At 40.8% G+C, this 15950-nt stretch overlaps 1 protein-coding gene and 1 long non-coding RNA gene across 2 annotated transcripts in view; one reads left to right on the top strand and one right to left on the bottom strand.

Annotated features, from left to right (window-relative positions):
* The window catches only part of TXNDC15 (thioredoxin domain containing 15), a 144253-nt gene that overhangs the window by 38749 nt on the left and 89554 nt on the right, over positions 1 to 15950 (top strand). The window contains exon 2 of the mRNA XM_056516624.1: positions 12868 to 13304. Coding sequence (XP_056372599.1) covers positions 12868 to 13304 — 437 coding nt within the window. The remainder of the gene's footprint in view (positions 1 to 12867; positions 13305 to 15950) is intronic.
* LOC130267218 (uncharacterized) overlaps positions 13316 to 15950 on the bottom strand; it is an 88948-nt gene continuing 86313 nt past the window's right edge. The window contains exon 3 of the long non-coding RNA XR_008843101.1: positions 13316 to 13687. This is a non-coding gene — a long non-coding RNA (uncharacterized LOC130267218). The remainder of the gene's footprint in view (positions 13688 to 15950) is intronic.

The raw sequence follows: 15950 nt of genomic DNA, 5'->3' as shown, positions 1-15950 counted from the left end.
CTTTAATCGCTCCTCATAGCTAAGATGTTCCATTCCCCATATTAGTTTAGTCGCGCGTCTCTGCACCCTTTCCAACTCCGCAGTGTCCCTTTTATGGACAGGTGCCCAAAACTGAACAGCATATTCCAGGTAAGGCCGTACCAATGATTTATAAAGGGGGAGTATTATGTCCCTGTCCCTTGAGTCCATGCCTCTTTTGATACATGACAATATCCTGCCGGCTTTGGAAGCAGCAGCCTGACATTGCATGCTATTCTGTAGTCTGTGATCTACAAGTACACCCAGATCCTTCTCTACCAGTGACTCTGCCAGTTTAATCCCCCCTAAGACATACGATGCATGCAGGTTATTAGTACCCAGATGCATAACTTTACATTTATCCACATTGAACCTCATTTGCCAAGTGGATGCCCAGACACTTAGTCTATCCAAGTCATCTTGTAACTTATGCACATCCTCTATAGACTGTACTGTGCTACAAAGCTTGGTGTCATCTGCAAAGATAGAAACAGAGCTGTTAATACCATCCTCTATATCATTAATAAATAAATTAAACAACAGCGGGCCCAGTACAGAACCTTGGGGTACACCACTAATAACCGGGGACCAATCAGAGTACGAATCATTGACCACCACTCTCTGGGTACGATCCATGAGCCAGTGTTCAATCCAGTTACAAACTAAAATTTCCAAACCCAAAGACCTTAACTTACCTGTCAGACGTCTATGAGGGACAGTATCAAATGCTTTAGCAAAATCCAGAAACACTATATCCACAGCCATTCCTCTGTCAAGGCTTCTACTCACCTCTTCATAAAAGCAAATTAGATTGGTTTGACAACTTCTATCCTTAGTAAACCCATGCTGGCTATCACTTATAATACAATTATCCCCTATGTATTCCTGTATGTAATCCCTTATAAGTCCTTCAAACAATTTACCCACAATGCACGTTAAACTTACCGGTCTATAGTTTCCTGGGGAAGACCTAGAGCCCTTTTTGAAGATTGGCACCACATTCACCTTGCGCCAGTCCCTTGGCACAATACCAGACACCAGAGAATCTCTAAATATCATGAACAGGGGTACAGATATTACTGAACTTACCTCTCTAAGAACTCTTGGGTGTAGTCCATCCGGTCCTGGGGATTTGCTTACATTTATATCACTTAACTTACCTTGTACCATCTCTACATTAAGCCAGTTCAGTACATTACATGATGTGTTACCAGCACTGACCTGGCCAATGTCAGCTCCTTCTTCCATAGTGTATACAGAACTAAAGAACCCATTCAGTAGCTCCGCCTTCTCTTGATCGCCTGTGACAACCTCCCCATTATCATTATTAAGGGGTCCTACATGCTCTGTCCTTGGTTTTTTTGCATTTATATGTCTAAAAAAATATTTAGGATTAGTTTTGCTTTCTTTGGCCACCTGTCTCTCATTTTGAATTTTTGCTGTTTTTATTACATTTTTACAGATTCTATTAAGCTCCTTGTACTGTTTAAATGTTATAGCTGACCCATCAGATTTGTATTTTTTGAAGGCTATTTTTTTGTTGTTTATTGCTCTTTTAACATCATGTGTCAGCCATGTAGGATTTAGTTTTAATCGTTTATATTTGTTCCCCTTTGGTATATATTTAGCTGTATAGTTATTTAGAGTTGATTTAAAGATGTCCCATTTACCTTCTGTATCAGTATTTGAGAACACCTCCCCCCAGTCTATGTCCTGTAGTGCAGATCTCAGCACAGGGAAATTTGCCTTTTTAAAGTTATATGTTTTTGCCTTCCCCGCCTGTCTTTGTTTTCTACATTTTAAGTCAAAAGTAACTATATTGTGGTCGCTATTCCCAAGGTTTTCCCGCACAGTTACATTCCCAACCAGCTCTGCGTTGTTGGAAATGATCAGATCCAACAAGGCATCACTTCTTGTTGGGTCCTCCACAAACTGGCCCATAAAATTATCCTGCAATAAATTTAGGAATTGTCGCCCCTTTGTAGTTTTAGCCAACCCCGGACCCCAATCTATATCTGGATAGTTAAAATCTCCCATTATTACCACTGTACCTGCCCGGGCGGCCCTCTCTATTTGTTTATGAAGCTGAACTTCTATCTCTTCAGTGATATTAGGGGGTCTGTAGATTACCCCAAATATTATTTTTTCAGTATTTCCCTCCTTTTGTAATTCTACCCACAGTGATTCCACATCACACAATAATACCAGTGACGGTATATACCGGGACCCCAGTGGCGGTATATACCGGGACCCCAGTGACGGTATATACCGGGACCCCAGTGACGGTATATACCGGGACCCCAGTGACGGTATATACCGGGACCCCAGTGACGGTATATACCGGGACCCCAGTGACGATATATACCGGGACCCCAGTGACGGTATATACCGGGACCCCAGTGACGGTATATACCCGGACCCGAGTGACGGTATATACCCGGACCCCAGTGACGGTATATACCCGGACCCCAGTGACGGTATATGCCCGGATGCCAGTGACAGTATATACCCGGACCCCAGTGACAGTATATACCCGGATCCCAGTGACAGTTTATACCCAGACCCCAGTGACGGTATATACCCGGATCCCAGTGATAGTATATACCCGGACCCCAGTGACGGTATATGCCCGGATCCCAGTGACGGTATATACCCGGACACTAGTGACGGTATATGCCCGGATCCCAGTGACGGTATATACCCGGATCCCAGTGACAGTATATACCCGGATCCCAGTGACAGTATATACCCGGACCCCAGTGACAGTATATACCCGGATCCCAGTGACAGTATATGCCCGGATCCCAGTGACGGTATATACACGGACCCCAGTGACGGTATATACCCGGACCCTAGTGACAGTATATGCCCCTACCCATCAGGACTATCCACTATGTGGGGCAGAGGAGCAGGCGATGCCCTGGGGAGAGTTCACTGTATCACTCGGTACACTGGTATATGGGGTACACTGGTATACTGGGTACACTGGATCACTGGGTACACTGGTATATTGGGTGCACTGGTATATTGGGTACACTGTATCAGCTTGCTCTTTCTGAGTGTTGCTGTGTAAGAGGGGGCGTGAAAGAGGAGTTTCAAAAACTGTGATTATCTGTTGTGCCGAGTGAATCTGTGGAGTGGGTGCGACTGCCTATAGCCCACATTCATATTTTGGGTAAGTTTTTCTCTTTTGCACATAGTGGGATAACTGTTAGAGTTTAAACACCCTTTTTCATTTTTTTTTTTTTTTCTCTGTTCCACCTCTAGGGGGAGGAGGAGTAGATTGGGCACAGGTGTATAAATCTTAGCTTGGGACTCTTATTGAGAGCTTGCTCTTCTGAGTGTTGTTGTGTAAGAGGGGGCGTGAAAGAGGAGTTTCAAAAACTGGAGTTTGAAAGCAGGAGGTTGAGATCGCTGTGAGTTTTAATTTTTGAACCCACAAGGTCTACAAAAAATTTTAAGTGTAATTTTGACTGTCTGTTTTTTCCTATACATTTGTGAAATCCCCATAACTAGATGGCCTCCATGTTGGAAAATGCAGTCCAATGTACATCCTGTTCAATGTATGCAATCCTTGAACAACAGTTTGAGGGTGCATATTGTTGTGCGAGATGTGTGCTAGTTGTCCGTTTGGAAGCCCAGATCCTGCATCTAGAGGGGCGACTGGCAACAATGAGAAGCATTAACAACATGGAGAGGAGTCTCCTGCTCACTGAGCAGGCACTCTCGGGAATAGAGGTGGGGGAGGACAGTGGGACGGAGTTGCAGGACAGTCAGGCAGTTAGCTGGGTTACAGTTAGAAAGAGGGGTAGGGGAAAAAGTGTCAGGGAGGCTAGTCCTGAACTGGCACACCCCAACAAGTTTGCCCGCTTGGCAGATGAGGGGGATGCCATTACAGAGCTAGCAGAACTGCAGCAGGATACCGCCTCTGACCGCCAGGGGGGTGTCTGCTCCAGTAAGGAGGGAGGGAGGAGTACAGGGCAGGCCAGACAGGTACTAGTGGTGGGGGACTCAATTATTAGGGGGACAGACAGGGCAATCTGTCACAAAGACCGGGATCGCCGAACAGTGTGTTGTCTGCCTGGCGCACGAGTTCGGCACATCGCGGATCGGGTTGACAGGTTGTTGGGCGGGGCTGGAGAGGACCCAGCAGTCATGGTACATATTGGCACCAATGACAAAGTAAGAGGTAGGTGGAGTGTCCTTAAAAATGATTTCAGGGACTTAGGCCGCAAGCTTAAGGCAAGGACCTCCAAGGTAGTCTTTTCTGAAATACTACCAGTACCACGAGCCGCACCAGAGAGGCAGCGGGAGATCAGGGAGGTAAACAAGTGGCTCAGAAGCTGGTGTAGGAAGGAAGGGTTTGGGTTCATGGAGAACTGGGCTGACTTCGCTGTCGGTTACCGGCTCTACCATAGGGACGGGCTGCACCTCAATGGGGAGGGTGCAGCTTTGCTTGGGGAGAAGATGGCTAGAAGGGTGGAGGAGTGTTTAAACTAGGGACTTGGGGGGAGGGAACCTACAGCAAAGAGGGGAAAGATAGTGTAGATAGAGAGGTGGGAATTATAAATGTACCTGGGGGTGGAGCGGAGGGAGGGGTTAGAATAGTTAATAGAAATAAGCTTCATAGGAAAATAAAACTTACACCCTTGAATCCCATTAACCCCAATAACATAAAGGATGGAAATGTAAAGTGTATGTTCACAAATGCCAGAAGCCTAGCAAATAAAATGGGGGAGCTTGAGGCCTTGATACTGGAGGAACATATTGATATAGTTGGGGTCACTGAGACATGGCTGGACTCCTCGCATGACTGGGCTGTCAATCTGCAGGGGTTTAAATTGTTTTGCAAGGATAGAATGAACAGAAAAGGTGGTGGAGTCTGTCTGTATGTAAGAAGTGGTATGAAAGTCAGTGTGAACGATGCCATAGTGTGTGATGATTCTGAGGATGTGGAATCATTGTGGGTAGAATTACAAAAGGAGGGAAATACTGAAAAAATAGTATTTGGTGTAATCTACAGACCCCCTAATATCACTGAAGACATAGAAGTTCGGCTTCATAAACAAATAGAGAGGGCCGCCCGGGCAGGTACAGTGGTAATAATGGGAGATTTTAACTATCCAGATATAGATTGGGGTCCGGGGTTGGCTAAAACTACAAAGGGGCGACAATTCCTAAATTTATTGCAGGATAATTTTATGGGCCAGTTTGTGGAGGACCCAACAAGAAGTGATGCCTTGTTGGATCTGATCATTTCCAACAACGCAGAGCTGGTTGGTAATGTAACTGTGCGGGAAAACCTTGGTAATAGCGACCACAATATAGTTACTTTTGACTTAAAATGTAGAAAACAAAGACAGGCGGGGAAGGCAAAAACATATAACTTTAAAAAGGCAAATTTCCCTGGGCTGAGGGCTGCACTACAGGACATAGACTGGGGGGAGGTGTTGTCAAATACTGATACAGAAGGTAAATGAGACATCTTTAAATCAACTCTAAATAACTATACAGCTAAATATATACCAAAGGGGAACAAATATAAACGATTAAAACTAAATCCTACATGGCTGACACATGATGTTAAAAGAGCAATAAACAACAAAAAAAATAGCCTTCAAAAAATACAAATCTGATGGGTCAGCTATAACATTTAAACAGTACAAGGAGCTTACTAAAATCTGTAAAAATGTAATAAAAACAGCAAAAATTCAAAATGAGAGACAGGTGGCCAAAGAAAGCAAAACTAATCCTAAATATTTTTTTAGATATATAAATGCAAAAAAACCTAGGACAGAGCATGTAGGACCCCTTAATAATGATAATGGGGAGGTTGTCACAGGCGATCAAGAGAAGGCGGAGCTACTGAATGCTTTCTTTAGTTCTGTATACACTATGGAAGAAGGAGCTGACATTGGCCAGGTCAGTGCTGGTAACACATCATGTAATGTACTGAACTGGCTTAATGTAGAGATGGTACAAGGTAAGTTAAGTGATATAAATGTAAGCAAATGCCCAGGACCGGATGGACTACACCCAAGAGTTCTTAGAGAGGTAAGTTCAGTAATATCTGTACCCCTGTTCATGATATTTAGAGATTCTCTGGTGTCTGATATTGTGCCAAGGGACTGGCGCAAGGCGAATGTGGTGCCAATCTTCAAAAAGGGCTCTAGGTCTTCCCCAGGAAACTATAGACCGGTAAGTTTAACATGCATTGTGGGTAAATTGTTTGAAGGACTTATAAGGGATTACATACAGGAATACATAGGGGATAATTGTATTATAAGTGATAGCCAGCATGGGTTTACTAAGGATAGAAGTTGTCAAACCAATCTAATTTGCTTTTATGAAGAGGTGAGTAGAAGCCTTGACAGAGGAATGGCTGTGGATATAGTGTTTCTGGATTTTGCTAAAGCGTTTGATACTGTCCCTCATAGACGTCTGACAGGTAAGTTAAGGTCTTTGGGTTTGGAAATTTTAGTTTGTAACTGGATTGAACACTGTCTCATGGATCGTACCCAGAGAGTGGTGGTCAATGATTCGTACTCTGGTCCCCGGTTATTAGTGGTGTACCCCAAGGTTCAGTACTGGGACCGCTGTTGTTTAATTTATTTATCAATGATATAGAGGATGGTATTAACAGCTCTGTTTCTATCTTTGCAGATGACACCAAGCTTTGTAGCACAGTACAGTCTATAGAGGATGTGCATAAGTTACAAGATGACTTGGATAGACTAAGTGTCTGGGCATCCACTTGGCAAATGAGGTGTTTGAAGGACTTATAAGGGATTACATACAGGAATACATAGGGGATAATTGTATTATAAGTGATAGCCAGCATGGGTTTACTAAGGATAGAAGTTGTCAAACCAATCTAATTTGCTTTTATGAAGAGGTGAGTAGAAGCCTTGATAGAGGAATGGCTGTGGATATAGTGTTTCTGGATTTTGCCAAAGCGTTTGATACTGTCCCTCACAGACGTCTGACAGGTAAGCTAAGGTCCTTGGGCTTGGAAACTTTAGTTTGTAACTGGATTGAACACTGGCTCATGGATCGTACCCAGAGAGTGGTGGTCAATGATTCGTACTCTGATTGGTCCCCGGTAATTAGTGGTGTACCCCAAGGTTCAGTACTGGGCCCGCTGTTGTTTAATTTATTTATCAATGATATAGAGGATGGTATTAACAGCTCTGTTTCTATCTTTGCAGATGACACCAAGCTTTGTAGCACGGTACAGTCTATAGAGGATGTGCATAAGTTACAGGATGACTTGGATAGACTAAGTGTCTGGGCATCCACTTGGCAAATGAGGTTCAATGTGGATAAATGTAAAGTTATGCATCTGGGTACTAATAACCTGCATGCATCGTATGTCTTAGGGGGGATTAAACTGGCAGAGTCACTGGTAGAGAAGGATCTGGGTGTACTTGTAGATCACAGACTACAGAATAGCAAGCAATGTCAGGCTGCTGCTTCCAAAGCCGGCAGGATATTGTCATGTATAAAAAGAGGCATGGACTCAAGGGACAGGGACATAATACTCCCCCTTTATAAAGCATTGGTACGGCCTCACCTGGAATATGCTGTTCAGTTTTGGGCACCTGTCCATAAAAGGGACACTGCGGAGTTGGAAAGGGTGCAGAGACGCGCGACTAAACTAATATGGGGCATCTTAACTATGAGGAGCGATTAAAGGAGTTACAATTGTTTAGTCTTGAGAAGAGACGTTTAAGGGGGGATATGATAAACGTATATAAGTATATAAATGGCCATACAAAAAATATGGAGAAAAACTGTTCCAGGTTAAACCCCCCCAAAGGACGAGGGGGCACTCCCTCCGTCTGGAGAAGAAAGTTTAGTCTCAAGGGGCGACACGCCTTCTTTACCGTGAGGACTGTGAATTTATGGAACGGTCTACCTCAGGAACTGGTCACAGCAGGAACAATTAACAGCTTTAAAACAGGATTAGATACATTCCTGGAACAAAATAACATTAATGCTTATGAAGAAATATAAAATCTCATCCCTTCCCCAATATCGCGCCACACCCCTACCCCTTAATTCCCTGGTTGAACTTGATGGACATATGTCTTTTTTCGACCGTACTAACTATGTAACTATGTATCACTGGGTACACTGGTATATTGGGTACACTGGTATATTGGGTACACTATCACTGGGTACACTGGTATATTGAGTACACTGGATCACTGGGTACACTGGTATATTGGGTAAACTAGATCAATGGGTACACTGGTATATTGGGTACACTGGATCACTGGGTACACTGGTATATTGGGTACACTGGATCACTGGGTACACTGGTATATTGGGTACACTGTATCACTGGGTACACTGGTATATTGGGATCACTGGGTACACTGGTATATTGGGTACACTGGATCACTGGTATATTGGGTACACTGGATCACTGGTATATTGGGTACACTGGATCACTGGGTACACTGGTATATTGAGTACACTGGTATACTGGGTACACTGTATCACTGGGTACACTGGTATATTGGGTACACTGGATCACTGGGTACACTGGTATATTGGGTACACTGTTATACTGGGTACACTGTATCACTGGGTACACTGGTATATTGGGTATACTGGATCACTGGGTACACTGGTATATTGGGTACACTGGATCACTGGGTACACTGGTATATTGGGTACACTGTTATACTGGGTACACTGTATCACTGGGTACACTGGTATATTGGGTATACTGGATCACTGGGTACACTGGTATATTGGGTACACTGGTATATTGGGTACACTGGTATATAGGGTACACTGGTATATAGGGTACACTGGTATATAGGGTACACTGGTATATTGGGTACACTGGTATATTGGGTACACTGGATCACTGGGTACACTGGTATACTGTATCACTGGGTACACTGGTATATTGGGTGCACTGGTATACTGGGTATACTGGATCACTGGGTACACTGGTATATAGGGTACACTGGTATATAGGGTACACTGGTATATTGGGTACACTGGTATATTGGGTACACTGGTATATTGGGTACACTGGATCACTGGGTACACTGGTATATTGGGTGCACTGGATCACTGGGTACACTGGTATATTGGGTACACTGGTATATTGGGTACACTGGGTACACTGGTATATTGGGTACACTGGTATATTGGGTACACTGGTATATTGGGTACACTGGTATATTGGGTACACTGGATCACTGGGTACACTGGTTTATTGGATACACTGGAGCACTGGGTACACTGGTATATTGGGTACACTGGTATATTGGAAACACTGAGATATAATATAGATATTAGATACATAAATAGATCAGTGTTTCCTAACCTGGGTGCCTCCAGCTGTTGCTAAACTATAACTTTCAGCATGCCTGGACAGCCAAACGCATGCTGGGAGTTATAGTTTTGCAACAGCTGGAGGCACCATGGTCAGGAAACACTGAGATATAAAATAGAAATAAGATAGATATGAGATAGATAGATAGATATGAGATAGAAATGAGTTAGACAGATAGATAGATATGAGATAGATAGATATGAGATAGATAGATATGAGATAGACAGATATGAGATACAGATATGAGAGATAGATAGATAGATATGAGATAGGTAGATAGATATTAGATAGGTAGATAGATATTAGATAGGTAGATAGATATTAGATAGGTAGATAGATAGATATGAGATAGACAGGAGATAGATAGATAGATATGAGATAGACAGATAGGAGATAGATAGATATGAGATAGCTAGATATGAGATTAGATAAAGTGTTGCAAAACTACAACTCCCAGCATGTCTGGACAGCCAAAGGCATGCTGGGAGGTATAGTTTTGCAACAGCTGGAGGCACCATGGTCAGGAAACACTGAGATATAAGATAGAAATAAGATAGATATGAGATAGATAGATAGATAGATATGAGATAGATACATATGAGAGATAGAGAGATAGATAGAGATAGATATGAGATTGATAGATAGATATGAGATAGATAGATATATAGATAGATATGAGATAGATAGATAGATAGATGAGATAGATATGAGATAGATAGATATGAGACAGTTAGCTATGAGACAGATATGAGATAGATATGAGAGATAGATATGAGATATATAGACATGAGATAGATAGATATGAGATAGATAGGTAGATATGAGACAGATAGATATGAGACAGATAGATATGAGACAGATAGATAGGAGACAGAGAGATAGGAGATAGAGAGATAGGAGATAGAGAGATAGATAGCTAGATATGAGATAGATAGCTAGATATGAGATAGATAGCTAGATATGAGATAGATAAAGTGTTGCAAAACTACAACTCCCAGCATGTCTGGACAGCCAAAGGCATGCTGGGAGGTATAGTTTTGCAACAGCTGGAGGCACCATGGTCAGGAAACACTGAGATATAAGATAGAAATAAGATAGATATGAGATGGATAGATAGATAGATGATAGATAGATATGAGATAGATAGATACATATGAGAGATAGATAGATATGTGATAGATAGATATGTGATAGATAGATATGTGATAGATAGATATGTGATAGATAGATAGATAGATATGTGATAGATAGATAGATAGATATGAGATAGATAGATAGATAGATATGAGATAGATAGATATGAGACAGATAGATATGAGATAGATAGATGGATAGATATGAGATAGATAGATATGTGATAGATATGAGAGATAGATAGATAGATATGAGATAGATAGATATGATGTAGATAAATAGATAGGAGATAGATATGAGATAGATAGATATGAGATAGATATAGATATAGATATGAGATAGATAGATATAGATATGAGATGGATAGATAGATATGAGACAGATATATATGAGATAGATATGTGATAGATATGTGATAGATATGTGATAGATAGATATGTGATAGATAGATATGTGATAGATAGATATGTGATAGATAGATATGTGATAGATAGATATGTGATAGATAGATATGAGATAGATAGATATGAGATAGATAGATAGATATGAGATAGATAGATAGATATGAGAGAGATAGATAGATATGAGATAGATATGAGACTGTCTCATATATATCTGTCTCATATCTAACTGTCTCATATCTAACTGTCTCATATCTAACTGTTAGATATGAGACAGATAGATATGAGACAGATATATATGAGACAGATATATATGAGACAGATATATGAGATAGATAGATATGAGATATATAGACATGAGATAGATAGATAGATATGAGACAGATAGATATGAGACAGATAGATATGAGACAGATAGATATGAGATAGATAGATATGTGATAGATATGAGATAGATAGATAGATATGAGACAGATAGATATGAGACAGATAGATATGAGACAGATAGATATGAGACAGATAGATATGAGACAGATAGATATGAGACAGATAGATATGAGACAGATAGATATGAGACAGATAGATATGAGACAGATAGATATGAGACAGATAGATATGAGACAGATAGATATGAGACAGATAGATATGAGACAGATGGATATGAGACAGATGGATATGAGACAGATGGATAGATATGAGATAGATAGATAGATGGATAGATATGAGATAGATAGATAGATGGATAGATATGAGATAGATAGATAGATGGATAGATAGATATGAGACAGATAGATATGAGATAGATATGAGATAGATAGATAGATATGAGATAGATAGATAGATAGATATGAGATAGATAGATATAAGATAGCTAGATATGAGATTAGATAGATAAAGTGTTGCAAAACTACAACTCCCAGCATGTCTGGACAGCCAAAGGCATGCTGGGAGTTGTAGTTTTAAAACTGCTGGAGGCACCCTGGTCAGGAAACATTAAGAAATTGCCCATTTAACTCCCACTGACCTCCCAAACAGCAATTTTCCCCTCAACCTTTTCCTCCCAGAAAATTACCTTTTGTATGGGGGGCCACAGCGGTGGGCAGGGGAAGTCTTCCTGTTCCCCTTCGGCGCGGGCGGGTGCTGTAGTCAGCAATGGAGCAGGAAGCAAAGCACCTGCCTGCTCCAATAGGGCTGCAGCCTGCACAGTGTGGGGGGAGGAGCGTCCCTCTGCTCTCTTCCCAGCGATGCATTGCGGCCACGGCCCCTTCACTCATCTTAAAGGGCCGGAGGCTAACTATTTAAAAAAGAAAAAGAAAAAAGTGCTGCAGCGGCCTGCAGTGACCCAGTGCCGTAAGTAAGAAGCAGGGCCGGCCTGGGACAGTGCAGGGCCGGCTCTCTTTTTCTGTTATCATATTTATCGTGGGCACCGGGCCGCCTGTGCAGGACGCTGGGCCTATTTTCATGTAGGGGCCTGGAGCGGCAGCTCCATCCGCCCCTAAATTAATCCGGCCCTGCCTTCCGGGCAAGAAATAAACCTGTTTACTTAAGAATTTAGGAAACTGTGTCTCCTTAATAAAACAGCAAACCTGCGCTAAAAAAAATCATGTTTTCTGCCTCCTTTCCTACTGTTTTTTTTATAGATTTACATTACACTGTTTTTTTTATAGATTTAAATTACACTGGGTCTCTTTTTGGAGATGGAGCGGGAATAATTTACTGGAAAACTTTTTTTTTTTTTATCAACTAGTGACAGAAAGTTAAACAGATTTGTAGAGTACCCCTTTTAAGAAGTAAATTTAAAAAGCGTGTCATTTAAAAAAAAAAAAAAAAAGACTAAAGTATTAGAGACCTGCATTAAGTTATATGACTTTTCGAAAATAAATGACTGAACCATAAATGTGTTTTGAGCAGAATATCCTCATTTACAGACCTTTTGTTTTTGATGCAATTCCATAGGTATTGAAAATGCAGATGTTTATCCAGAAGGTCAGGCAGAAATTCTTCATAACACCATACCTACCCCAGTTACAAGTAGTGTCCAGTACAAGACTGCTGAGATTGCAGATGCCATGCAAAGTTGTGATATCCAGCCCGACCCATCTGTGCTGCTCTCCATGCTACAGGACATGAAGAACAGAGTTGGAGGGGATCCAGCATGTGACAGTGCAACTGGTAGTGCCGATTGTATCTCCAGTGACAGCACGCATAGTAATTCCGGCAATCAAGTGCGAAAAAAAATCCAGAATATGGATGCTGGTACTGCAGGTTCAGATCAAGCCAAGACAGATGACTCAAACACCACAGATAGCAGTAAGCCTCTGAAAGTTAACTGTGAGGACCGCAACATCACTAACATGGAGAACTTTCCTTTGCAGATCCTTAATGTTTCTCAGGTATGATAAAGATTAGTAATGTGATTACTATTAGAAGGATGCATCTGGAGGAGATGTTTATGGGCATATTATATTAATGGAGTGCAGTGGTTGCAAGATACTTTTGGGGCAGGTTTTCTCAGGGCAATCTGATTATACAGCATGGAAGAAACAGGAAATTAGTATGAATTATAGGTAAGGAATGTGGCATCGATAAGAGCTTGGTGCTCCATGGCTTGTGAGCAGAAAGATGTTGGATGACAGGGCCTGGCTTGCAATCTCCCAAAAGCGTTGAATGGGGTTGAGGTCAGGACATTATATGGGACATTCCTGTTCTTCCACACCAATCTTCTCAAACCATGCAGTTGTGGACCTTTCTTTTTGTACACTGGGGCACAATCATCCTGGAATGGAAAAGGGCTGAACTTAACCATTCAAAAAGCTGGAAGCATACAACTGTGCAAAAGGTCTTTGTATGCTAAAGCATTAAAGGGTTATTCCGGTGAAAACAAATATTTTTTATATCAACTGGCTCCAGAAAGTTAAACAGATTTTGTAAATTACTTCTATTAAAAATCTTAATCCTACCAGTACTTATCAGCTGCTGAAGTTGAGTCGTTCTTTCCTGTCTGACATCAGTGCTCACTGCTGACACCTCTCTGTCTCAGGAACTGTCCAGAGCAGGATAGGTTTTCTATGGAGATTTGCTCCTACTCTGGACAGTTCCTGAGACAGACAGGTGTCAGCAGAGAGCACTGTGGTAGGATGAATTTTTTTTTTAATTATAAGTAATATACATATCTGGATAAAAAAGGGGGTACCAAATGCCTCTAGACTAATACCATAAAATGGTACATGATGATGAAATTACAGAAAAATAAAGTCGGACTGTGCTTCACTTTAAATGATGTACAAATTTAATATAAAATATTACAAATGAGACATAAAATAAATAATGCAAATCTAATACATAAATGCCTCCTACCACAGGGCCCTTGTGGGGAGGTATGGTATTGAAATACAAAAAATATATAAAAAAAATGTTTAAAAAATGGCATGTAAATTGTATTCTACCGCTATCCCAATATTGTGCAAACCGACATAATATACTTTTATAAGGTACACTCCGTTCTCATGTGGTTTAGAACAGTTTGCAAAATGATATAATTACCAACTTCTAAAGGTGGTTTTTGGCTGGACGTCCGAGATATAGGTGTTGTAGAGGCGGTGTCCAGCGCTAGTATGCGCTTACGGTGACGGGCCCGGATGCCACAGGCCAAAGAGAAATCACCGGTCACGGAATAATTCCGGAGATGGATGCAGGCTCGAAGACAGATGTCGTGGAGGCTGTGTCCAGTGCTGGCACGGAGGAGAAGTCACGGAGTGTCTCCGGGGATGGAGGTACACTCGGAGATAGATGGATCTTACTCCGGAAACAAAGGAAGGAAGGCCTCGTGGAGGATCTCTCGGCGTCTGGTGGAATGGCAGATGGAATGCAGCCAGGTGTGGAAACAGCAGATGATAAAGTTGTATCGGAGGTAAGTGATAGCGGTTTGTGGATTGCGGTGGTCATGCGGTAAATATTTCTTTCTCTAGACGCGTTTCAGGGTACTTTATATATGACCCTTTCCTCAGTAGAGATATCTTTAACAGTGAAGCTCAAAGTCCTTTTATACATGTTACCTGTCTAATTGTAACAGGTGTGTTTCTGTTTAGATCTTCCGCAAATAGCGGAATGGAACGGGAAACATAGAGTTGTTTCATCTTGATAGAACAATGTTCACATTTAGAATCAGTATATGTGCGTTCTTATTTAAGTATAGTATTATATATATTATAAACATTGAAATGGTAAATATAACACACAGTAAGATGATTAGGATGTACAGATAGAGTAAAAAGAGAATAGTACAAAAATAATGAGATATAGAAATAATAATAAAAATAAAAATATTAATAAAAGTAAAGAAAAATAAATGAAAATAAAATTAAAATTAAAAAGTAAAAAATACAAAATAGAAATAAAGTAAAAGAAATATATAAAAAATAAAAAAATATAATATAGATATAAAAATGAAAATAAGTGAATAAATAAAATAATACAAATATAGATATACAGTCACTGAAAGCAATTAATACACAGAAAGGTTAAAGGATGGCTTGTCACGCAGAGCAAAGATAGAGTGGGTCCAGCTCCTCCATGGAGGCGTTATATCGATGATATTGTTTTAATTTGGGATGGGTCTATCACAGATTTAGAATCATTTATTGACAATTTAAACACTAATAGTCACTTTCTCAATTTTACTTCACACATTAGCACACAATCTCACTTTTCTTGACTTGGAGATTAAAGTGAGTCCGGATAAAACTAGACTAAATTGCAATACCTATAAAAAACCTACTACGAAAAACAGTTATATCGATTATACAAGTTGCCATCTATCTAGTTGGCTTACTGTCCTAAAGGACAGTTTCGTCGTTTAAAACGTAACTGTACATCCAACAACACTTTTCTGGAAGAAGCAGAAGATATGATCTCTCTTTTCAAAGATAAAAATTATCCAGGCACACTTTTAACCCAGTCCCTTAATCATGTTAAACTCCTAGATAGGACCACATTTTTCACACCAAAAGATAATGACACTATATCCACAGAACATTCAA

Source organism: Hyla sarda, chromosome 4 (assembly GCF_029499605.1).
Source record: "Hyla sarda isolate aHylSar1 chromosome 4, aHylSar1.hap1, whole genome shotgun sequence".
Classification (NCBI taxonomy): domain Eukaryota; kingdom Metazoa; phylum Chordata; class Amphibia; order Anura; family Hylidae; genus Hyla; species Hyla sarda.
This window is presented reverse-complemented; position numbering and strand designations above follow the sequence as displayed.